The sequence below is a fragment of the Carcharhinus amblyrhynchos genome, chromosome 27, assembly GCF_965287045.1.
Source record: "Carcharhinus amblyrhynchos chromosome 27, sCarAmb.v2.hapA, whole genome shotgun sequence".
Taxonomy (NCBI): domain Eukaryota; kingdom Metazoa; phylum Chordata; class Chondrichthyes; order Carcharhiniformes; family Carcharhinidae; genus Carcharhinus; species Carcharhinus amblyrhynchos.
This window is the reverse complement of record NC_137350.1, coordinates 22,761,129-22,785,458: the sequence shown is the minus strand read 5'-3', so window position 1 is coordinate 22,785,458 and position 24,330 is coordinate 22,761,129. Positions and strand designations below refer to the sequence as shown.

The following is a 24,330-nucleotide window of genomic DNA, read 5'->3' as shown; positions in this document are numbered from 1 at the left end:
GGGAGAACATGCAGATTCTGCACAGTCACCCAAGCCAGGAACTGGACCCCAGTCTCTAGCGCTGTGAGGCAACACTGCTAACCACTATGTCACCATGTTCTTCATTTGTAGCTTGATGGAGTTGTTCTTAATCTGACTTTATTCTATCTTTTTCTTTGGGGATCACTCGCTAATACCTAAGAAACTCAGTGTTACTGGTCATGAGTTCTGAGGGTCCTTGCATAGCTGATAAACCCAATCTTCGAGCCGCATTTTCAACCACACACTTGGCAGGTGCTTCTGGGAAGTGGGATTGATTTTTGGACTCTGAATCACTGACATTCCTTTCCCTGGCTCCTTTCCTGGGCCTCAGCAACTTCATTGCAGCGTTAATGTCCATACATAAATAAACTAACAAATCATAATCACTTGTTTAAATGTCTTACTGCATTTCATATGTGCGTAAACTGCTTTCTTGTTAGCTTGTAAGTGTCGTAAAGTCTTTAACTCAATGCTGGTGGTTCTATCAGAGTCGTAATGTATAATGGTTTAAAAATCTTTATTAACCTATTAAGATTTCTCCACTTCCATCTACTTAGTTGCTTTATTTTTATTCATTCATGGGACATGGGCATTGCTGGCTGGCCAGCATTTAATGCCTTTGAATTGAGTAGCTTGCCAGGCCATTTCAGAGGGCATTCTAGAGTCAACCACATTGCTGTGGCTCTCGAGTCACATGTAGGCCAGACCAGGTAAGTACGGCAGATTTCCTTCCTGGAAAGGCATTAGTGAACCATCAATAATTGCCATCAGGTGTCCCCAAAGAATTGTGTCACTTCCATCAGGAAGTTCCTCTTCTGAGCGAGGGTCTCCCAGGCGTTGACATCTATGTTGCATTTCTTGAGATAAGCTTGGAGGTGTTTTTGAAGCGGTTCTTTTGTCCTCCTTTTGTTCGGAACCTTCCTTGAGCTGGGCAAAGATTTGCTTAGTGGTCGCGATTCTGACATCCTAAGCACACTGCTTATACTCTGCATGTTTTTCAGCCTCCACGCTTGGTATCATTTTGCCTCGAGATTGTTTCATTCCTTCTCTCCTACTCTTTTTAATTTTGCTCTGCCCTGCACTGTGCACCTCAGCTCATTACCAAAATGTCTCCATTAAATCAAATGAATCTAGAGATTGATTATTCAATGAACAAAAGGGGAAAAAGGAAGTCTAATGTTAATCATTGACAATATTCATATAGCTGAATCTTCCATCATTATTTGGGGAGGCAATGGCCTAGTGGTATTATCAGTAGACTATTAATCCAGAAACTCAGTTAATGTTCTGGGGATCTGGGCTCGGATCCTGCCACAGCAGTTGACGGAATTTAAATTCAATGAAAAATATAGCTGGAATTAAGAATCTAGTGATGACCATGAAACCATTGTCAATTGTCGGATAAACCCATCTGGTGTACTAATGCCTTTTGGGAAAAGAAATCTACCGTACTTACCTGGTTTGGGTGACATGTGACTCCAGAGCCACAGCAATGTGGTTGACTCTCAACTGCCCTCTGAAATCACCTGGCAAGCTACTCAGTTCAAGAGTAATTATCAAAAGGCAATAAATGCTGGCCAGCTAGCAACACCCATGTCCCATGAATGAATAAAAATAAAGCAACTAAATAGGTGTAAATGGAGAAATCCTCAGTTTTTAAATCATTATACATTAAGATGCTGACAGACCTACGAGCATTGAGTTAAAAGAGTTTACGGCAGACTTATAAGCTAACAAGAAAGCAGTTTACACATATATGAAATGCAGCAAGAGATTTAAACAAGTGATTGTGATTTATTAGTTTATTTACGTATGAATTAGTTTGTTTATTTATTCACAAGTAGACTTACATTAACACTGCAGTGAAGTTGCTGTGAAAATCCCCTAGTTGCCACACTTCAGTGCCTGTTCGTGTACACTGATTAAGAAATTAGTGTGGCTAATGTACCTAACCAGCATGTCTTTCGGACTGTGAGAGGAAACCCACGCAGACATGTGGGGAACATGCAAACTCCACACGGACAGTGACCCAACCTGGGAATCAAACCCAGGTCTCTGGCGCTGTGAGGCAGCAGTGTTAACCACTGTGCCATCCTTTAAAAACACATATGCTAATATTTTTAATGTATTGTTGTACTCTTAAGAACCATTGTTCACTTTAGCCAAAGGCAGATTTTTGCATAGCATCATGGTAAAGGACGTTAGGACAAAGCCATATTATAAGAGAATATTGAAACCTTGGAAATATGCAGGTTTTATCGGCAGAGTTTTTAATGTTAAGAACATTCAGAGCACTTAACCAAAATTCACGAATAGTGTTTGTTCACTGTCCAGACAAGATGGATGCATGCCCAGACATGAATCATGGGTTAATCTAGTTTGGCGGTGACCTGTAGGGGAATTTATGGAATGTTCACATTAAAAGTTGTGGCTCATGTTAAAAATTGTAGGGGATACAGGAAGTTGAGTTAGCAAAAATGGGAAGATACGTCCGGATTTTATAGGCAATACCATTATGCCAGAAAGTAAGATGCAGTTGGATGGAGTATATCACAGGGATTATTGTTGATGTATGTATATTAAAGATGATTGATTCAAAACTAATGAAATCTGGATGTATCTGATAAGAAAATGTATAATTGACCTATCTTGAACTATAGACATCAGAACTTATTGGAGATACCTGGCTGTTCTATGCTGGTGGGGGCTAGGACACTGCGATAGTTCCTCTGAGTGGCCACTGGTCAAAATAAAAGTTACGTCTTTAAACTGAGACACTGGCTTTGTGAGTCTTGTATTGTCTGAAATTCCTGATGGTAATCCCACTACCTTGAAAACTCCACCAACAGCAGAACAGCTGCCATTCTTACCTGTCGCGGAGGATGCGGTTCCTGGTAGCTGGGCAGGATCTTAAGGATGACACTTCCACTGGCATTCTGCAGCATTTCCTGCAGGACCTTTGGATCATTTCCAACCTCTTTTCCATTCACCTCTTTGATAATGTCGCCCACATGAAGCAGACCCTGCTGGTCAATCATGCCTCCATGGAGAATCCTGGCAATCACAAGCTCACTGTTTTCAACCCTGAACGTCACTCCCTGGAAAGGACAAGTATTGCTCATTATTAACATGGCAACCACTTGTTCCCGAACAACCGCTTTTTTAGTTACAATTTTGTTAGGGTTAGAATGGTAATTCAATTAGACAATGCAACATCTGAAACTCAGTCACACCACAGCATCAAACATGATTATTTTTCTCAGCTACATTCGATGGAAAAAGTTGACGCCAAATTCTGTTCAATTTTGATGATCCCATTGTACTTCTTAGCATTTAACTTGTCCAAGGAGACTTTGCAGCTTCAACTGACGGTACCTTCGCCACTAAGTCTTATTTAATCCCTATGTGAATGCCTCAATGATTACAGAAGTTTGCCACTATCACAAAATGATGTGGAGATGCCAGTTGGATTGGGGTGGGCACAGTAAGAAGTCTCACAACACCAGGTTAAAGTCCAACAGGTTTATTCAGAGCAAAAGAGTGACTCACCTGAGGAAGGAGCAGCACTCCAAAAGCTCATGATTCCAAATAAACCTGTTGGACTTTAACCAGGTGTTGTGGGACTTCTTACTAGTACAAAAGCTAGATTACACGTGTGAAGCAAAGGATGAAATGGAATATGATAATGAAGATACACCACAGCACGAGGGGAGTGTTTAATGCTGCTGTGCTTCTGAGCCGGGAGCGTCCCAGTGGCCAGAAAGTTGATGCTTGTGGGGGAGAGAGAGAGAAGTGGCCAATGGTTGTGGTGGGGGTGGTGGAGGTCAGAGTCAATGCTGGCTCTGTTTGGTGATGCGGAGGTGGGCCCCTGAGGCCTCAGTGGTAGGGTGTGGGGAGGTTTATTGCAGTTATGATCAGAGTGTCCTTTAAAGATGTTGCCCCGATCTCTGAGTTGTCGGCATGTTTAAACCTTTGGTGTGAATCGTGTCCTCTTGATTTGTGTTGGCAGTGTGAGGTAGAATCTGGAAAGAAAATCGACCAGTTTCTCTGGAGAGAAACATGCTGGCTTCCTCACCAGAAATAACACTCTGCCATTTTGTGATAAGATTTCACCCTCCACCCCCTTCCTTCTGAATGCTCCTTCCCTTAAATCCACATCATCCATGACCCCAACACCAGTCCCCTAACGCCCGCTTCACCTCGCTTCCTCCCACCCCCATTATTCCTCTCTCTAACCTACCCAAACTGTTCCAGCCCAGGTTCCCAGACTTACCTGCTCCGGGAAACCATAGGCCTTAATCTTTGTTTCCTTCTGGAGTTCTGGCAGTTGCCCCTGACGATGCTCCAGGGAGCAGAACATCTGCCCCAATGAAGAGCAGGGGTTCCACTCAGCTCTCGCTGGCCCACCCTGCAACTTGTTATGGCTGCAGAGTGAATCAGGGTGAGCATGTCAGCTCCGCGCCAGTTTTGTTTCTGGGGGATATGCTGTCCACACTCTGGAGAGTAGCTGTTGGGCCAGAGTCTTTGTGTATACTTAAGGCAGATTTTGACCAATAAGGCAATTAATGGTTACAGGAAAGGGCAGGGAAGTGTTTAAGTTTAAATTTATTTATTAGTGTCACAAGTAGACTTACATTAACGCTGCAATTAAGTCACTGTGAAAATCCCCAAATCGCCACATTCTGGCACCTGTTCGAATACATTGAGCATTTAGAATTTAGCATGGCCAGTGCACCTAACTAATATGTCTTTCGGACTGTGGGAGGAAATCAGAACACCCAGAGAAAACACACGCAGGCACGGGAAGAATGTGCAGACTCCCCACAGGCAGTGATTAAAGCCGGGAATCAAACCCAGGGTGCTGGTGCTGTGAGGCAGCAGTGCTAACCACTGTGCCACTGTGTTGTGAAGGATGTCAGATCATCCTATTGAATGATGGAGCAGGCTCGAGAAGACAAATGGCTATTCCTGTTCCTATTTCTTAACAGTCTTATAAAACAGCAAGTTGCAGAATCTATTTGAATGGGGATAAGAAATAGGATAGGTGAAAGGTCACTTATGGGAGTATTTTATAGACCTCTTAACGGTAGTTACACTTTATAACAGATTATACAGGGAGAAATAGAATAGAATCCCTACAGTGCAGAAGGAGGCCATTCAGCCCATCAATCAACCTATTCAGGCCCTATCCCCATAACCCCGCTTACCCCCCTGATACTAATGGAAAATTTAGCATGACCTATCAACTTAACCTGCACATCTTTGGAGTGTGGGAAGAAAGCAGAGCACCCCAACGAAACCCACACAGACACAGGGAGAACATGTAGGGTCTGCACAGTTACCCAAAGTCGGAATTGAACACTGGTCCCCGGTGCTGTGAGGCAGCTGTGCTAACCACTGTGCCACAGTGCTACCCTGATTGGGAACTGGCTAGAATTTCTGCTCCAAAAATGGGCTGTGTAAGGTAGCACAATAATCATGGCAGACCTTAAGCAGCAAAGAGATTGCGTAAATCAGCCTTGCAGAAGTAGGTGGGAAAATGCATTTATCAAGTGTACTCAAGGCGATTCCTCCGAGAAATCCAAAGACGTGCAGATTAGGTGGATTGGTCATGGTAAATGCACGGGATTACGGGAATAGGGCAGAGGGGAGGATGGGATACTATTTCAGAGTGTCAGTGCAGACTTGATGGATCAAATGGCCTCTTTCTGTACTGTAGGGATTCTATAGTTCTACGTTCTGGAGCCAAACAGGGAGCAAGCAATTCTAGAACTGGTAATTTGCATTGAGACAAGATTAATTAATAATCTTACAGTTCTAGTTTCACCCCACAGTGGAAACCTCTCTACTTGTATCTTATCTATTCCCTTCATAACCTGATATATTTCTATAAGATCTCCCCTCATTCTTCTGATTTCCAATGAGTATACTCCCAGTCTACTCAGTCTCTCCTCATAAGCCAACCCTCTTAACTCCAGGATCAACCCAGTGATTCTCCTCTGCATCCCCTCCACTGCCAGCATATTTTTTCTCAAGAGACCAAAACTGTACACAGTGCTCCAGGTATGGCATCACCAGCACCTTATACAGCTGCAACATAACCTCCCTGTTTTTAAACTCCATTCCTCAAGCAACGAAGGACAAAATTCCATTTGCCTTCTTAATTTTCTGATGCACCTGCAAACCAACCTTTTGTGATTCATGTTCAAGGCCACCCAGGTCCCCCTTCATAGCAGCATGCTGCAATTTTTCTCCTCACTTAAATGCCCATTTTCTTCCCATTTGGTGACTAGTGGAGTGCCTCAGGGATCGGTGCTGGGGCCTCAGCTATTTACCATTTATATAGACGATCTGGAGGAGGGGGCTGAGTGTAGGGTGATGAAATTTGCTGATGACACGAAGATGAGTGGAAAAGCAAATTGCGTGGAGGGTGTGGAAAGTCTGCAGAGGGATCTGGATAGGCTGAGTGAGTGGGCGAGGATGCAGATAGAGTATAATGTTGGCAAGTGTGAGGTTATCCACTTTGGCAGAAATAACAGTAGGAGGGATTATTATTTAAAAGGCAAAAAGCTGCAGCATGCTACGGTGCAGAGGGACTTGGGGGTCCTTGTGCATGAGTCGCAATAACCCAGTCTGCAGTGCAGCAGGTGATCAAGAAGGCGAATGGAATGCTGGCCTTTATAGCGAGGGGGATAGAATATAAAAGCAGGGAAGTCTTGCTGCAACTGTACAGGGTACTGGTGAGGCTGCAACTGGAGTACTGTGTGCAGTTTTGGATGCCGCACTTGCGCAAGGATATATTGGCCTTGGAGGGAGTGCAGAGGAGGTTCACTAGGCTGATACCGGAGATGAGAGTGTTGGACTATGAAGAGAGACTAAATAGACTGGGTGTGTACTCGTTGGAGTTTAGAAGGATGAGGGGGGAATCTTACAGAGACGTATAAGATAATGAAGGGAATGGATAGGGTAGAGGTAGAGAGATTCTTCCAGCTTAGAAAGGATAGCAGGACTAAAGGACACAGCCTCAAGATAAGGGGGGTGCAGTTTAGATCGGAGTTGAAGAGGAACTTCTTCACTCAAAGGGTGGTGAATCTCTGGAATTCTCTGCCCGTTGAAGTGGTGGAGGCTATCTCGCTAAATATATTTAAGTCACGGGTAGATAGGTTTTTGATAGACAGGGGAATTAAGGGTTATGGGGAGAAACCGGGAAAGTGGAATTGATCCACTTCAGATCAGCCATGATCTTATTGAATGGCGGGGCAGGCTCGAAGGGCTAGATGGCCTACTCCTGCTCCTATTTCTTATGTTCTTATGTTCTTATTTCTGATAGACAAGGGAATTAAGGGTTATGGGGAGAAAGCGGGAAAGTGGAATTGATCCACTTCAGATCAGCCATGAATTTATTGAATGGCGGGGCAGGCTCGAAGGGCTAGATGGCCTACTCCTGCTCCTGTTTCTTATGCTCTTATGCTTATGCTCTTAAATAATAGTCCAGAGCTGCCAAGATTAAAATCGCCATTGTAAATCTTTTGTATGTAATTTAATCTTACAAAGTTCACATTGTGGGGAAAAATCTGCATGAAGTTATCATTATTCTGAGGAATAATGAACATTCTTTTTCTGGATTTCTGCATTTCCCAGAACCTTTTTCAGTCCCTTCATTAATTATTGAAGCATCTAAATTAAAACTGGAACACTATTTTCTGAAGGATTACTTCCCAGTCACGTAAGTGGTTGCAATTCTCTTCCTCAAGTGCCAATCAGTGGAAATTTCCAGAAAATCAATAAGGATAGAACTTTTACAGTAATAGATTCGAACTCTGAGTGAATGTGGAAATTTAAATGTCAATCAAAACATCAGAAAACTGTAACTTTAGCCTCACAGAAAAGAAGGTTAAACCAACCATCATCTTCTGGTCAACACAATAAATATTAGGTGGCACATTGGTGCAATGGTTAGCACTATTGCCTCACAGTGCCAGGGTCCTGGGTTCAGTTCCAGCCTCAGGTGCTGCAAGTTTGTACGTTGTCCCAGCGTCTGTGTGGGTTTCCTCTGGGTGTTATGGTTTTCTCCCACAGTTGATCGGCCATGCTAAATTGACACTTAGGGCCTGATTCTCCCATCGCGGCACGTACATTTTTTTTGGCGTGTCAGGTTGGGAGATACACATGTCAGCCATTTTGTGGGAGTCACGCATGCGCTCTTGACATATGTGCGTTTATCACAGCCAGAGAGCAGATGTATTCGAGACTACACTGAAGGTAAGTCATTTTAATCTATTTTTTATGTAATGTAAATATCATTATCAGGCCCGGGACTGAATTCTCCAGGCCCGACTGCATCTCCCATCCCGCCAGGAGTACTTCCTTCTGGCGGGGTTGAGAGTAGTTCCCAACATTCGGGAAACGAGCAGGGGATCTCGCCAGAGTGAGGGGGTGGGGTGCAATCGGGGCCCCCAGGGGGGTCAGGCAACGGGTGAGGTGGTGCTCCCTGGGCATGGGCACCCTGGCAGTGTCAGCCTGTATCCCCTGGCACTGCCCAAGGGGCAAAGTGACCATGCCCAGGGGGCAAAGTGGCACTGCCCACCAGGCATTGGGCAGTGTGAAGGGGGTGGGCCTAGGAGCAGAGGCCAAGTGATTGGGACATATGGGACAGAGCCTATTGTGGGCAGGGCCTACGTGCAATTGGTGGGGGTTGGGGGCCCTGCTGCCATTCTGCAGATAAGATCAGTTGGGGTGGAGGGAGGCCACGATCGGTGTGGGGTGAGGAGGGGGGCAGACTGCCGGGGAGGAGGTTCCACCCCCCCAGCGGAGGGAGGCGGGGTCAGTGGGGGTGTGTGGGGGGGGGAATCATCACCGCTGAAGGGGGAAGAGTGGCTGGAGATTGTGGTGCTCCGGGACGGGACGTGGGGGGGGGGGGGGGGGGGGGCGGCGGTGGGAGTGGGTGAGGGCTGGCCCGGGAATGCTTGCGCAGGCAGCGACAGGGCCGTGGGGGTGTAGTGAAGGGCAGCACTACGGGGGTCCTGGGCTGGCCAGCAATTGGGAGACTGACAGTTTGGGGCCACTGCGCATGCACAGGGTTCCGGAACTGTCAGGCTCCAGCATGAATAGGCCTCAACCCTGAGCTTTTAATGATATTCATGATTGTGACCTCTGCATTGCACAGTGTGGGAGATTCGAACCTGAACTCCCACTGAAAAAGTGTCATGAATTACACCATTTTCCCGCCAATTCAGCATTTAGAATTTGTTTGGGAGAATCGCCCCCTTAGTGTCAGGGGGATTAGCAGAATAAATACATGGGATTATGGGGATAGAGCCTGGTGGGGTTGTTTTTGGTGTAAACTCGATGGGCCAAATGGCCTCCTTCTGCACTGTAGGATTCTACTGAATATCTTCCCGTATAATATTGTTCAGTTTGATAATCCCAGTGCACCTATTGCATGTTATCAGCATTTAACCTGTCCCAGGAGACTTTACAGGTTCATGTGACAATGTCTCCGTTCCTTGTAGCGTCTGTCACGAGACTATTCTGAAAATCAATGTTTTGTGAATATTAGCGAACAGAACCAATATGCTATTGTACATCCTGAAACTCATGTCATTAATTAGATTTTGAAATAAAATGCCTGCAGGATAGTATTAACCGTGACCCAACGTCACAATGCAATTTTTTTTTAGTTAAATTCACCAATGACTACCTGTATGTACAATTCTATGAATGCGCGACATACAAAATAGATAGGGGTTGAAAAGATTATTTTCTCGAGCAGTGGAACAGGTTTGTATAATCTTCATTTGCATTCTTTCATTTTCCTTTTATGCCATTATTCGTATTTTGTTCACTTCTTCAATTCCATTTCCTGGTTTATCTTCAACCAATTTCTTCCTCATTCTTTTCTTCTAAAGTACCTGAGTTTTAATGGTTCATTCAGATTAGTATCTGACATGATGGTGGTTGAGAGATCAGTATTGGCCAGGAAAATGGAGGGAAAGTCACTGGTCTTCTTTGAGTAGTATCATGAGATTTTTTTACACCCAGTGTAAAGCAGCTATGTAGACAACCTATGATGGCATGTAGCATTGCTGCCTCACAGCACCAGGGATCCTGAGTTTGATTCTCAGCTTGGATTGCTGCTGAGTTGGAATTTGCACCTTCTCCCCATGTCTGTGTAGGGTACCCTCCGTGTGCTCCAGTTTCCTCCCACAGTCCAAATGACATGCTGGTTAGGTGTATTGGCCATGCTAAATTCTCCCTCAGTGTACCTGAACCGACGCCGGAGTGTGGCGACTAGCGAATTTTCACAGTAACTTCACTGTAATGTTAATCTAAGCCTACTTGTGACTAATAACAAATAAACTTCAAATCTTTAAAAAATAAACCTTGGGGGGCGGGGGGGGGGGGGGGGGGGGGCGCGGGGTGTGCTTAAAAGAGCTCTTGGTCAGAAAACTCCGACCTTGCCCGTGCCTGGGTTCTCTGATCCTGCTGCAGTGAACAGGGCTTTGGCTCTGCGCCAATTTTGTATGTCGCGTATTCATAGAATTGTATTTACAGGTAGTCATTGGCAAATTTAATGCAAAAGAAAATTGCATTGTAAAGTTGGGTCACGGCTAATACTATACTGCAAGCATTTTACTTCAAAATCTAATTAGTGATGTGAGTTTCAGGATGTACAATAGCTTACTGGTTCTGTTAGCCAATATTCACAAAAGTTTGATTTTCTGGATAGTACGAGATTGGAGAATCCCACCCTTTTTTTTGGATTTTTTCATGGTTTTGCATTGTAAATGTGCACCACTGCTCATTATCTTGAAGGCACTTTCCTTCAAAATCGAATTAATGGAAAAAGTTTCAGTACATGAAAATGGCATCTCAGTCCGATTGGCTAATATTCACACAAAATTTTCTGGATGTTCTAGTGACAAATATTATAGAGAGAGAATCGGGCACATTAATGGAATTGGGGCTAAGTCTTTACTAGTCTAACATTTTGTCCAAAAGATGAGGATTAACATGAGGCTTAACCTTTCTATTCAACAGTCTATTGGGTTGAGGTTGGGGATTCAGTCCTGTGATTTTGGGATTAATATTGAGACTTTCACAGTTTTAATCTACTGCTGCATAAAGTCCTATCTTTTTAATTCTTAATGTTAGTTCTTATGTAGAATTAGCAATATACAATATATGACAGAGTATTTTATGTCTGCTAAACAGGATAGCAACTATTAGGAAAATTGTATAATCTAGTCAGTTGAACTATCGGTCATACGAACTATGCTTTCCTGCCACATGAAATAAAGCTTCACTGAGGTTTAATTGTTTGCGTTTCACCAGGGAAAGAATAACTTTATCGTGAACTTCCTTTCCTGCCACCTCTTAGCATTTACTTTAACATGTTACCTCTTAACATTCACATCTATTTAGAGCCATTCTGTCAGCCTTCCGTACTAATAATCAACAGAATCAATGCTGATGTTCACTGTGGCAGTGAGTTAGATATTTGACATACCACCACCATCGTGAAAAGTTTACGAGAAGGTAAGTAACTCACCAGAACTGACTGGGATTTTTTTTTTGTTTTATTCATTTATGGGATGTGGGTGTCACTGGCTAGGCCAGTATTTATTGCCCATCCTTAGTTGCCTTTGAGAAGGAAGTGGCGAGCTGCCTTTTTAAATTGCTCTGTCTTTGATTAGCATAAATCAGGGATGTCTCGCTGCACTTATACAGGTGCCTGGAACATTGTGTGTAGTTTCGGTCTCCTCTTCTGAGGAAAAGGTTCTTGCCTTTGAGGGAATACAGAGAAGGTTTGCTAGACTGATTCCTGGGATGGCGAGACTGACATATGAGGAGAGATTGAGTTGGTTAGGATTCTATTTGCTCGGATTCAGAAAAAAAAAGATGGGGGGGCTCTCATAGAAAACTATAAAATTCTACCAGGACTAGACAGGGTAGATGCAATGATGTGGGTGTCCAGAACCAGGAGTAGACTGTTTAGGACAGAGATGAGGAGAAATTTCTTCACCCAAAGAGTGGTCAGCCTATTGAATTCACTACCACAGGAAGCTGTTGGGATTCAAACATTGTACGTTTTCAGGAAGCAGTTAGATATAGCACTTGGGGCAAAGGGAACCAAAAGATATGGGGGGAAGGCAGGATCAGGCTAGTGAGTTGGATGGTCAGCCATGATCATAATGAATGGTGGAGCAGGCTGAATGGCCTCCTCCTGCTCCTATTTTCTATGTCTCTATAAATCACAATCTGTGCCCCAAAAGGAGACAGAAGCCAGGAATATCATACTCACAACAATGTGACAATATTCAGTTACGTCTTGCTTCCAACTTTAGATTTGAGAGCTGATGTGTTATATAGTGACGTAATCGGAGAATAATTCGCTCCCATTTTAATATTAATTTCTCAAGCCATGCCAATAATAATTTACAGTTACATTTTGTTATTTGAAACTCAGTTATTTCTTCCCCTGGAACTGGTCTAACATTGATCTGAACACTTTCACTGAATTTAAGTGAGTTTCTTCTTAGGGCAACGTAATATGTTAAAAAAACGTTAATTACAATGACAACATTCTATAATAAGAAGTCTCACAACACCGGGTTAAAGTCCAACAGGTTTATTTGGAATCACAAACTCCTGGAGCGCTGCTCCGTCATCAGGTGAGTGAATTATTTAAGAAGGATAGCAAGGATAATCCGGGTAATTGTCGACCAGTAAGCTTGATGTCAGTGATATGAAATTGTTGGAGAAGATTCTTAAGATTAGGATCTATACACATTTGGAGCTGAATGGTCTTGTTAGCGACAGAGAGCATGGTTTTGTATGTGGAAGATCTCTTCTCACTAATCTAATTGAGTTTTTTGAGGAGGTGACAAAAATGATTGACGAGGGAAGGGCTGTGGATGTTGTCTACATGGACTTTAGTGAAGCATTTGATAAGGTCCCTCATGGCAAACTGGTGCAAAAGATTAAATCTCACAGGATCAGGGGTGAACTAGCCAGTTGGATTCAGAACTGGCTTGGCCGTAGAAAACAGAGGATAGCATGGAAGGAAGTTTTTCTGAATGGAGGTCTGTAACTAGTGATGTTCTGCAGGGATCAGTGCTGAGATCTCTGCTGTTTGTAATATATATAAATGACCTGGAAGAAAATATAGCTGGTCAGATTAGCAAGTATGCGGATACTAAGATTGGTGGACTTGCAGATAATGATGAAGATTGTCAGAGAATACAGCAGGATGTAGATAGGCTGGAAAATTGGGCGGAGAAATGGCAGATGGAATTTAATTCGGACAAATGCGAAATGATGCATTTTGGTAGATCCAATTCAGGTGGAAGCTATGAAATAAATGGCAGAACTGTCAAGAGCATAGATACACAGGACGATCTGGGAGTACAGGTCCACAGATCCTTAAAACTGCAGCATAGGTGGAAAACGTGGTGAAGAAAGCATATGGCACGCTTGCCTTCATCAGACGGGACATTGAGTGTAAAAGCTGGCAAATTGTGTTACAGTTGTATAAACCATCGTTTAGGCCACATTTGGAATACTGTGTCCAATTCTGGCCACCACACTAGTAGAACAACGTCGAGACTTTGGAGAGAGTACAGAAAAAGTTTACCAGGCTGTTGTCTGATATGGAGGGTATTAGCTATGAGGAGAGATTGAATAAACTGGGATTGTTCTCCTTGGAAAGAGGGAGGCTGAGGGGTGACCTGATAGGACTTTATAAAATTATGAGTGGAATCGATAGGGTGAACAGTTGGAAGTTTTTTTTCCCAGAAATGACAATTAAAAGGGGGAACAAGTTCAAAGTAAGGGGGGAAAGGTTCAGTGGAGATGTGCAGGGAAAGTTTTTTACACAGAGAGTGGCAGGGGCTTGGAATGCAATGCCAAGTGAGGTGGTTGAGGCAGTTGGCAAAATTTAAGACTTATCTTGATAGGCATATGAACAAACCAAGAACAGAGGGATATAAGTAGTTGGTCTAGTTTGGTAAATATGATCGGTGCAGGCTTGGAGAGCTGAAGGGCCTGTTCCTGTGCTGTACTGTTCTTTGTACTATGCCCACCCCAGTCCAACCCTAGCATCGCTACATCATGGCTAACATTCCATAACTCTGAGATAATTTCTTGGAGTAATTCTTCACACACTGATCATTAATGATAATTATTTTCTGTGTCAACTGCATCAAGGCCCACATTTATCCTTCTGCAGTTCATCATTCATAAGCAGTTTCCTATACCAACCTGTATCATGTTGCAATATCCCATGAGCTTTGCACATTAAAGCCCGAAGGCAAATAAACAGTGAGTTAATGATGAACTGTGTGGTTTCATTTAATATACTGTAAGTACTGACAACAGGATTGGTCTCCTTATTTGAGGAGGGATGTAAATGCATTGGAAGCAGTTCAGAGAAGGTTGACTAGGTTAATACCTGGATTGGGCAAGTTGTTCTTATAAGAGAAAGTTGGACAGGTTAGGCTTTTATCTGATGGAGTTCAGAAAGTGGAGTAAGAGGTGACTTGATTGATACATAGAATATCCTGAGAAGTTTCGACAGGGTCGGTGTAGAGGGGATGTTTTCTCTTGTGAGAGAATCTAGTATTGGGGTCAGTAAAAAATTGCTTATGTAGGAGAGTGATGAAGAGAATTCTTTTCTCCCAGAGGGTTGTGGGCCTTTGAAACTCTCTTCCTCAAGAGGCAGTGGAAGCAGAGTCTTTGAATATTTTTAAGGCAGAGGTAGATTCTTGTTAATCAAGGAGATGAAAGGCTATTGGGGTTAGGTAGGAGTTGAGGTTACAATCAGATCAGCCATGGCCTCCTTGAATGATGGTTTACTTTCAACGGGCTGCGGTCTACACTTGCTCCTAATTTGTATGTTCATATAAAGTCCTGATACAGGATTAGTGGCAGTGATCAAATATCATAATATAGATCATGGATGCATCACCTTATCCTTAACATTTAAATCCTTTCACTTCCTTAATGCCTTGTTATCCGCTGCCTGGTCTTAAGTATAATACCAACATGATTTGCATTTATGTAATCCTATCTAAAGTACGTGGTCTTGAGGATGGAGTAGATGTGAGTTCAGAGCTTGGCTCAGAGTCTAATCGGGTGCTAAGGTTGCAAATGGCCTGGTTTAATCTCAAACAGTGACCAGGGAGCACAAGCTTGGGAATGGAGTTAGCGGCAGCAACATAAAGCAAAATCCTACTCGAAAGCTTAAATAAAACTGGAAATTGCTGGAAATACTCAGCAGATCAGGCAGCATCTGCCAGGAAGCAAACAGAGCTAATGGACAGAATATTCCAGGGTGCAGGGAAGGGCAGGGAGGCTTGGGCTGACATCTCACCTCTTCCAGAAGCAAAGTTACCTGGAGGTGACCCATTCCACGCCAGTCTGCTCCATGGCCATAATACGCTGCAGCTGGACTGAGTTGGAGCAGTGAGGATCTATCACTCATCACTCAGGAGGAAATCCAGTTGGCCAACTGCTCCATCAGTCTTGTTGGGGAGGGTTTGGGCAAATTAGGAATGGGGTCAGGGCTGAAGGTTATGTGTTTTCTGAAGCAGACACGTAGGAAGAAATGGGGATATTATTTTAAGATGGCTGCCCCCGATCAGCAAAAGATAGCACCTTCCCTTCATTCCCATCCTTTCAAAAGGTTTTTTTTTTAAAAAAAGCAACCTTCCTACTTGCACCCGGCTGTCCACACCAATCGCATTATGGCATGAGCAGCATATTAACAGATTAATTGGCTTGTTAACAAGTGTGACTGATCCTTGATTACTTAAATAACGCAAACAGGTTGCCAATTTTAGTGCCCATTCCCCTCCCCCACCCCATATTATGTGTGTGAACTCGAGGCTGAGTGGAGAGGTGGTGGAGTTTTACCTGCCCTATTTTAGTTGTCCACCCACCAACCACCCTGCCAACACATCGAAGGGGAACACATAAAAGGAGCTCAATGTTTCAGGTCAATGAATGGATGAAGGGTCTCACTTCTCCATCATAAAACCATAGAATCCCTACAGCGTAGAAACAGGCCATTTGACCCACAAGTCTAGACCAACTCTCTGATAGAACATTCCACCCAAGCCCTCCCCTCTGCCCTATCCCTGTAACTTTGCACATTTACCATGGCCAATTCATATATATAGATTATACATAGAATCATAGGTTCATAGAATTCTTACAGCGCAGAGAGAGGGGCCATTTGGCCCATCAAGATTGCAGCAACTCTCCGAAAGAGCATCTTACCCAGGCCCCCACCCCCCTGCCCTATCACTGTAACCCTGCCCATTTACCGTAGCTAATCCACCTAACCTACACATCTTTGGACACCAAGAATCAATTTAGCATGAACAATGCACCTCACCTGCATACCTTTGGGCTATGGAAGGAAACCAGAGCACCCAAGAAAACACACAGACGTGGAGAGAACATGCAAACTCTGCACAGACAGTCACCCAAGGCTGGAATCGAATCTGTGTCCCTGGCGCAGTGCTAACCACTGTGCCACTGTACAGGAGTACTGCATTCCTCCTCTTACCATGTCCCTTCTTTTGAAAACCCGCAAACAGAGAGTGCAATTCCAGTTCTGTCACAATTGCTAGATTGGTTACAGCTTTAGGGTTGTGCAAACAGTTGCATTTCTGAAACTCAAAAGCCCAAAGTCTGGATCACAAGTTAAGCACTGCCATCTCAGAGTTAAGACGCAGCTGCCTGATGCATTGCCAAACAGACTTCCCTTTAAGATTCTGTTGCTTAAATCTCTCGAGATAGCGCTGCGCACTTCACTCCTGATCCTTGGACTGGGCTTGCTGTGAGATGAGCACCTCTCGGGAAGTATGGATTACCTTTTGTAATATTGGTAATGCTGGACTGGGATGGACAAAGACCTGTCAGCAAAGACTGGGGAAGGAGAGAGTCACACAGGCTGCTTTCAGCTGCGGGTGATATGTTACAGAAGCTTCAGTGCCAAAGAAGCAAGCCAGCTTGCTCCAAAATGGTGAGGCACACTGAAAACTGGTAAAAGGCACAGAAATCCAGGCAGGAAATCTCAGACTGTTGGTACCATCCAATACAGCCAAGTACAATGTTGGATCTTTCCACCTACCAAGTGTTCACCCTTGACCTTGCGAATTCCCACCATGCGGACAGCATCGGGTGGCACAGGCTGATTGTTGAACGTAGAGTCCATTAGTGATCCTGGACTTGGAGGCGGAGTTTCGTAATTCTTCGAGGCAACTGAGTCGTGAGCTTCCAGCAGGGACTGTAGAGAAAATGGTACAAGTACTCAATGCTGGATGGCTTCCTTCTGCACTGCAGGGATTCTATGATACTTAACAAATTCAACACCGTTAATTGGTACCAACTACAGGTCAAGTATCTTTTGTAAACAACCTTTGATGTTCTGGCTTTCAAGTATTTTGGTTTTTGGATCTACAATATAAATGGGAGGCCCAAGGCCACGTAATTGCTAAAGCCTCAGCTGATGGAGGCTAGCAATAATCTACAAATATTAGATTGTTTCTCCATTTGCCAACTCCTACCCTACACCTTACCTGTTAAAACTTAGTACACCTGTAATATAAATATTACATTGCTTTATTAAACTACAAGTTAACATACAGAAATTAGCTGCATAGCTGTTCAAAAAAGATTTCGGTTTTTGGATATGTTCGATTTTCGGATGTACAGATGAAGAATATTTGATCTGTTTTTATGATTTTTTGTGAGTGAATTCAGTCTCTCAGTTTGTTACTGTGATTACTTCCTTATCACCCAGCCGTACATTTGACACAAATCAATAACATTCAGATCATTCATGGCATTTCGGAGAGATTGGGGTTTTCTCTGGGTTGGATTAACACCGCAAGAAGTCTCACAACACCAGACCAAGACAGTCTTTATATGCCTTGTTTGTGATTAGAACTCCCACTCACCTGACGAAGGGGCAGCCTGCGCTCCAAAAGCTAGTGGCGTTTACTACCAATAAACCCGTTGGGCTTTAACCTGGTGTTGTGAGACTTCTTAGTGTGTTTACCCCAGTCCAATGCCGTCATCCCCACATTTGGATTAGCACCAACGTTCTTACCATTGCCACTTGGCATAAAACGTAATCGGAATTGAGCCCCTTGGTAACTTGGAAATTACTGCTCAGAGATCAGAGAACCTAAGTTTTTTTCCTATGCTTTTCTCTCAGTGAGCCTGATCTGTAGTCAAATGCTGCCTTTTTGTTCTAAGTGTTAAATCACAATAGCAATATCGCTCACAGTTTGTCAAGATGGGAATGATTAAATCATAAAAAAATTCAGAAACACACAAATCCCTGGTTTGTGTTTCTGATTAGCTCCTGGATATTTTCCAGAAACAACATCAAGGATTTTCCCAGGGACAAATGAAGCTATTGAATCCAAAATGGATTCCTCTGTGGGTAAGTGTTGGAACTGTCTCTGAGCCAGATGACTGTTCCAGCCCAGCCACTATCCAGGAGAAGAGGCTGCTTGTCAATGTATTGCATTAATCATAGAATCCTACAGCGCAAAAGGAGGCCATTTGGCCCATCAAGTCTGCACCGACATCAATCCCACCCAGGCCCCATCCCCGTAACCCCACACATTTACCCCTCTAATCCCTCTAACCTATGCATCCTGGGACACTAAGGGCCAATTTAGCATGGCCAATCAACCTAATCTGCACATCTCTGGACTGTGGGTGGAAACCCATGCAGACATGGGGAGAACATGCAAACTCCACTCAGACAGTGACCCAAGCTGGAATCGAACCCAGATCCCTGGAGCTGTGAGGCTGCAGCGCTAACCACTGTGCCATCCTTTGGAGTAGGAATTGTACAAATCAACTCTCACCTTTCACAAGGGTCCTGTTCCCATGAATTCTCGCAACGTGTGTCGTGAAGGGAAACTTGTGCATGTGCAGTTTTGTGCTTTCTCAGTGAGAACAATGTGGGAAAGCCAAGGCTTCAAATCATGGATGAGCGAACGTTTGCAAGTCACGCTTACATTTTTGAAAATTCATTTTTGGGGTGTAGGCGTCACTGGCTAGGCCAACATCTCTTCCCCAGCTCTAGCTGCTCTTCAGAAGCTGATGGTGAGCTCACTCCTTGAACAGTTGCAGTTGCCGAGGTATAGGTTCACCCACAGTGCTGTTAGGGAGGGAATTCCAGGATTTTAACCCAGCGACGATGAACGAATGGCGAATGCATTTCCAAGTCTGAATGGTAAGTGACTTATATGGGAACCTCCAGGGGGTGGTGTCCCCATATGTCTGCTGCCCTTGTCCTTCTCAATGGTAGTGAACGTGGGTGTTGGAGGTGCTGGCTCAGGAAACCTGGTGAGTTCCTACAATGCATCTCGTAGATGGTGCTGCTGTGAATCGGTGGATTCAATATGAAAGGGGTATCAATCAAGCAGGTTACTTTGCCCTGAATGTTGCTGAGCTTCCTTAAATGTTGTTGGGGTTGCACCCATCCAGGCAAGTGAAGAGTACTCCATTACACCCATAAATTGGGCCTTGTACATGGTGGACAGGCTCTGGGGGAGTCAGGAGGTGAATTAATCATGCAGGATATCAGTACAACTATAATTGTGGATTTGTGATACTGTCAGGCATCGAATGTATTTGTCAAATCACCAGGGGGTAAAAGCCATTCTGATTTGAAACCATGCTCACTGCAGAGCTTTCCAATTAAAAACTCAGGAAAACATGGAGGAAGTTAGCAGAAACAAAATCGATGCACTAGAAAACTAAATTTATGTCAGTGTGGCAAGAAAGTCAGGGGTTGTGGCACTAAACTCAGCTCAATGATTATCAAGAGATATAATGCATGAACCCATAGTTCACTGAACAATGTAAGAACCAATAATTAAGGCTAAGGCCATTAATGATGAGATAGCATGTAATCTTTTTCCACTTATTGCTTGTGCTGTGATTTGCTGCCTGTGACTCACAAGTTTTGCAAAAAGTCTCGAAACCAGTTTCCAAACGGACTTAAACAGCAACAACTCACTTGCCGTGTTAAGGAGTGACAATTTAGTTTAAGGTAGGTTCAACTATTAAGCACTTTATTTATTATGGAATCTGAATCGATGGGATGTAATTCATACATTCCTGTTTTAGCAACAGCAAATTTATCAAATAAACTATTTATTCAAGTGAGGATATGGGTATGTCTGGTAACTGTAGGGAATTGTGCAAGGGAACCATTAAAGTTGTGTCATTAAATAGCTAAACAAAGGCCCTTTTCCAGTAAATGTCTTCAGAATTAGCACAAATAGGGTTTAAGTTGATTGAAATTGTACAGACACCAGCACGCCATTTGTTAAAGTGACTATAAAGAAATGGCCAAACCATGTATTAAGGTAAATGTGAGAATGGTTAGTTGGAAAAATGTAGTGCAAGGGGATCACTGTAGTTTAGCCTCAAGGTCAACAAAGGACTCACCGGACACAGAAGTCAAACAAATAGCCTTGACTTTCCAACTGGCATCTTTTTAATGCCCAGATCATTTATTTTTGATAAAGCGAGCTGATTGCAAAATCAGGGCTAGTAACTCCATAAGGCTACACCTGAGGAAGTTTTGCTACAGTGTCACTCACATCTTGATGGTTGACCATGGCTCATATTTCAAAATAATGGGGTGCATGTGATGAATCTGTGCTTTTAAGAAATGTATTTTAACCATGTTTCTCTGCAGGTTTTTTCAGGCAGGTCTGGGTTTTCATTGTTTTGTTGCCATACTGTCTGTAGCCAGTGCAATATAATGGACATCATGTTTATTTTTAACCTGGGCTAATTTACTGTCCAGGGGTTTTATGGTCCTTTTGGAATTGTTGTGTGGAGCATGGTTGACAGTACCATGCTTGGGGACAGTTTTTTTCCACAGAAAAGTCCAAGGTTTTAGTTTCATTTTTCTCAGATGCTGTGCGGACTACAGACAGAGAGCAGTGGCTCTCGTTTTCCCCTCGCTCTAGAGTTGAAAATTCTGCTGATTGTTAGTTGCTCACATCCCCCTAAACCTCCTACCCCTCACCTTGAACCTATGTCGCCTCGGGACTTAAAATTCTGCTGAATCATAGAATAGAATGAATCATAAAATCCCTCAGAGCAGAAGGAGACCATTTGGCCCATCAAGTCTGCAGCAACCACAATCCCAACCAAGCCCTTTTCCCGTAACAGCACATATTTAACCTGTTAATCCCTGGCACACTAGGGTCAATTTAGCATGGCCAATCAACCTAACACCCATAATTTTGAACTGTGGGAGGAAACCGGAGCACCCGGAGGAAACCCAAGCAGACATGGGGAGAATGTGCAAACTCCACATGGACAGTGACCCAAGGCCGGAATTGAACCCCGGTCCCTGATGTTTGACTAATCCTATAAATGGTTACTTGTGTGAGGTCATAGCATGCTGGTTGACCTACAATCATTCAGCCTTTAATTTCAGCAGTGCAGAACATCTGTAAAGCCTAACAGCATTGATTGTACTTGTGTAATAGGACCAGAATCCTGCACATGGAATTGAACCTGTGAGGTTGCAGTGCTAACCACCGTGCCACCCTGAATGTTTCCTCACTTACTGTTAACCCAATGTTACTGGCAAAATTGCAGTCTGAAATAGCTAGAACGTAATATCACCAAAGATTATAATCTGAACTCGAATTAAATGAACTGTGGTTCCAGTGTAAAGAAAGATAATAGCGAAGTTACCCCTTACCTGAAAATGTGGTTCCTGGAGAATACGAGCGAGTTCAGCTGCGGAATCGTTCTCCTTAACAATTGGAGTGATATCATCAATGATCTCCTTCACTAACTCCAGGTTATTGTCACGCACTGCCTCCAGCTTAGTGTCTTCCAGCTTCTCATGGGCCTGTGCGAGAACGTTCGATTCATTAAAAACAGAGAAAGGGATCTGATTTGTTAAATTCTTTATCAGAAATAAGTGCATTACTGAAACTTAACATTCTAGCTTTATGTAGTGTGAACATTTTATGCAGCTACAAACATGCTTTCGTTAGAGAAGCCTGACTAATGCATATTAGTTGTTCACACCATGACAATAGGCTTAAGATGCCACAGGTTCTAAACTAATAAAAGCTAACTCTAGGATTATCAGGAAATTCTTCTTCATACTAATAGTGGTCAGTATATATAATGATATATATATGATATATAAGGAATAATGGAGCCAAAACAGCATAATTGTTTTATTCATTCACGGGGCATCACTGGCTGGCCAGCATTTATCATCAATCCCTAGTTCCCTGAGGGCAGTTACATTATTGTGGCTCTGGAGTCACATGTAGGCTAGACCAGGTAAGAGTGGCAGATTTCCTTCCCTAACACACATTAGTGAACTGGATGAACCTTTCCAACAATCAACAATGGTTTCATGGTCATCAGTAGATTCTTAATTCCAGATATTTTTTATTGAATTCAAATTCAAATTCCAGCATCTGCCATAGTGGGATTCGAATCTGGATCTTCAGAACATTAGTTGAGTTTCTGGATTAATAGTCCAACGATATTATCACTAGGCTATCACTTCCCCAAGCCCAGGGTGTAGGTTATTTTTGGATGCTTGAACTTGGATAACCTAAGTGGTCTTCTCGATCTGTGTCCACCTTGTGACTTTACAATGTGATGTACGTGCGTTGGAATTAATTACTTTGTGAAAACCCAAACACGTGTTATTCGTTCAACAACAGAAATATTGCACGTGGCAATCGGTGAAAGATATGAGCGGGTGCTTTGTAAAGTATAGATTTGTTTTCATCCTTTTCTCCACAGACGTTGTTCAACCCTATCAACATCATTCAGCTGAAAGCCAGGAATGGTGTGAGCTGTAGATATATCAAAAATGCCAGCTAGTTCTCACCATCTGCGGTGTTGCACACAGGAGGTGTAGAACATGTGGCATTCAGACCAATTAAAGGCCAAAAGACACAGTATAATTGGATCAAAGTGCACAAAGCTGATTCAGTTTCCAGTCTAAAGTTTTATATTCCATCCTACTTTTGTAAAACTTGCACTTTGATTTTATCTTATTGCTTAGGGAAATTTGGGAGTTGGTTGGAGCAGACTTTATTTATAGTATGGCTTAATAACTGCAGAGGCACCAGTGGTGAGGGGATGCAATTGCAAAGTGACATGCCTTTTGAATTTTGATTGCTTCATGACCACTGAGAATATTCCTTCGGGAAGTAAATCTGCCATTCTTACCTGGTCTGGCCTACAGGTGACTTCAGAGCCACAGATAGTTGACTCTCAACTGCCCTCTGAACAAGAGCAAATAGGAATGGGCAATAAATGCTGGCCAGCAAGTAATGCCCATCAATGAATAAAAAGAAACTTCCAGCCTCTCCCAACAGGACATTTCACTACAGCATGAGACTTTCAGTGGTGACATGTAACATTGTCAACACCCTACTACTCAACTGAAGAAGACCAGCATGGTAGCACAGTGGTTAGCATTGCTTCCTCACAGCGCCAGGGTTCAATTCTGGCCTTGGGTGACTGCCTGTGTGGAGTTTGCATGTTCTCCCTGTACCTGCATGGGTTTCCTCCTAGTGTTCCAGCTTCTTCCCACACTCAAAAAATGTGCAGGTTAGGTTGACTGGCCATGGTAAATTGCCCTATAGTGTCCCAAGTTATGTAGGTTAGGGGGATTAGCTGGGTAAATACATGGTGTCACAAGGCTAGAGCCTGGGTGAGATGCTCTGCTAGAGAGTCAGCACAGGCTTAATGGGTCTATTGGCATTCTTCTGCACTGTAGGGTTTTATGAACTGAATGGCTTGCCAGACCATTTCAGAGGCTGCTTAAGAGTCACCCGCATTGCTGTAGCTCTGGAGTCACACGTTGGCCAGACCAGGTAAGAATGGCTGATTTCCTTTCTAGATGGGTTTTTATCCTGGGTCCCTGGATTACTAGTTCAGTGATAATACCAGTGTGCCATTGCCTCCCCAACCATATATTCAGTGTGGCTTTTGGTATTCAAGCTTGCAAACATGGGAAAAATACAACCGTACATTTATATTACAGTTTATAACAGTAATCGATCTATATGCCCAGTGAATGGACTAAAGGCCAAATTTGCACTTAAAAGGGTGTGCCACTACAAAAAAACAAACAACATTAAGGCAATTCCAACAAAATCACATCTGCTCTGAAATTTAAATCATCCTCTGGACAAGAATGAATGCATTTTCTTTTTCTTGATGCCTCAATGAGCTCAAACAAAATGAGAAATTTCCCATTAAAAT

At 43.4% G+C, this 24,330-nt stretch overlaps 1 protein-coding gene across 1 annotated transcript in view; it reads right to left on the bottom strand.

Moving 5' to 3' along the window:
- mpp2b (MAGUK p55 scaffold protein 2b) overlaps nt 1-24,330 on the bottom strand; it is a 243,735-nt gene that overhangs the window by 67,311 nt on the left and 152,094 nt on the right. The window contains exons 3-5 of the mRNA XM_080213341.1: nt 21,785-21,937; nt 17,162-17,317; nt 2,892-3,119 (exon numbers count right to left, since the gene is read on the bottom strand). Of these exons, the coding sequence (XP_080069467.1) occupies nt 2,892-3,119; nt 17,162-17,317; nt 21,785-21,937 (537 nt within the window). The remainder of the gene's footprint in view (nt 1-2,891; nt 3,120-17,161; nt 17,318-21,784; nt 21,938-24,330) is intronic.